Here is a 1,909-nt window from a genome sequence, read left to right as displayed (position 1 = left end):
AGATAGATAGATAGATAGATAGATAGATAGATAGATAGATAGATAGATAGATAAAAGGCTAGATGGTACCTTCTGAATTCCCTCATATGCCAATCACTGAAGCCATCTTGATTCTTATGGTTTCAAAGAAGACGAATTCACATAGTGGCACTGGCAAGGTTACGTCAGCAGGTAAAGAAGAAGCACAAGCTCACCTCCACAGGTCAGGGTGGCCCAGGCCAAGCACCACAGACAAAAGACACCCCTGGAGTCTGGACTTACATGTTAGTCTACCATTTCTCCGCCCCTGGCCATCCCTGGTTAGAGGCCATTCTTACCTCCGGTGTTATCTGCAATAGCCTGCTGCTTTACAGGCAACACATGTTTGCAGTGCAACTATCCACGCTGCTGAGACATCCATCAGGGGAAAGGACAAGGCTGCCTTCCTTCCTTGTTTCGTGTTCCTCACAGGGTGTCGGTGGGTCTTGTGGGAGCCAGCTAGAGCTATCAACGGGGGCACTGCCACCTTCCCAGAGCCTTGTCCTTCCTCTTGTCTAGTCAGGCTGACTGAGTGTAGGCAGACACAAGCCTCTTTGTGACCTTTCTCAGTGTTACAAGCTGTTTTAGTGCCCACATTTGATTAGCTCTAGCATTCGTTTCCCACCCAACTCCTGGTCTTCCTAATCAGGGAAGTGAGCACTTTATAGGGCCGAATCGTTTCTAATCTTCTGCAGCAGATTCCCAGGCCCTATTGATCCAATAGGAGGCTAACTGATCACATTCTTTTTAGAAGAAAAAAGATGTATCATGACTCGTTTACATTTCAATTCCTTATCATAAAACATCAGTTTTTAGAGAATTTTATGTGCAAAAAGAGTCTGTCTTAACATTTGGAAAATATTCTTCCGATGAGGCCATGATAAAGAGTAGCGGTCTACCTTGTCTTCAGTGACATGTGAGTCCCCTCATCTGTCTCACAGGTCAGCTCAGGCCTTGGAATCAGGGGTACATCGATGCTGTCTGTGTCATCTTTCTTGGAGGACAGGAAGCACTGGAGTCTTGCTGTAATTTCCATCTTACAGCAGTCACTGAACACTTGATTGCCCATCAGCCCTTGGTCGTTGCAAATATGGGTGAGGAAGGTACCCCTCTGTAGGAGGAAAGGGGGACGTGCAAGAGAATCGAAGGAGACCGACATTCCCTACCATAGGAAAGTTAAACTGGAGGCACGATGCTGAGCTTTGAATCCAATAATCTCAGGACACAGATTTAATTTTAGTTATTTCATTCTGTATGTACATGTGTATTCTTATACGTGTTTGTGTACGCATGTGTGCACACGTATGTGGAGAGACAGAGACCAATGCTAGGTCTTTCTCACTCTCCATCTTAACTCTAAGACAAAGTCTTTCAATAAACCTACAGCTATGCTGACAGATCAGCCAGCTCTGGGAATCGGCTGTCTCGGGACCCCAATGTCGGTACTGAGGAAATAGACGGCTGTGCCTGGCTTGACACAGGTAGTGGGACACGCACTCAGGTCTTTACACAGGTACAACAAGCATTTCATCAACTGAACTACCACACCAGCCTCCAGGCATACTTTTTAAGGAAAAATCTTCTAGGTATTAATTTTCTCACAATCATTTATCTGTTATGTATGGTGAGGGGGTGTGTGCCTTGGAGCAGGTAGAGAGGTCAGAGGACACTTGGAGGGGGGCATTTTCTCCTTCCACCTTCTGGGTTCCTGGTATCAAACTCAGGCTGTCTGAATTAGCAGCAAGTGCCTTTACTGAACCACGTGTTGAACCCCTTTTAGGTTTTTAAATCTAAACCCACATATGCTAGTTTTTTTTCTTTTTTTTTTTATTGAGAAAAGGGAAAAAAAACAAGTTTCCACCTCCTCCCAGCCTCCCATTTCCCTCCCCCC

General features: G+C 45.5%; 1 protein-coding gene across 1 annotated transcript in view; it reads right to left on the bottom strand.

Annotated features, from left to right (window-relative positions):
* Positions 1–1,909, bottom strand: part of LOC101988270 (alpha-fetoprotein-like) — a 40,216-nt gene that overhangs the window by 33,049 nt on the left and 5,258 nt on the right. Inside the window, 1 exon segment of the mRNA XM_013350854.1 lies at positions 918–1,129. Within this exon segment, the coding sequence (XP_013206308.1) occupies positions 918–1,129 (212 nt within the window).

This window comes from Microtus ochrogaster, linkage group LG1 (genome assembly GCF_000317375.1).
Source record: "Microtus ochrogaster isolate Prairie Vole_2 linkage group LG1, MicOch1.0, whole genome shotgun sequence".
Lineage (NCBI taxonomy): Eukaryota > Metazoa > Chordata > Mammalia > Rodentia > Cricetidae > Microtus > Microtus ochrogaster.
Note: the sequence above shows the minus strand (reverse complement) of the source record. Positions and strands in the feature narration are given on the sequence as shown.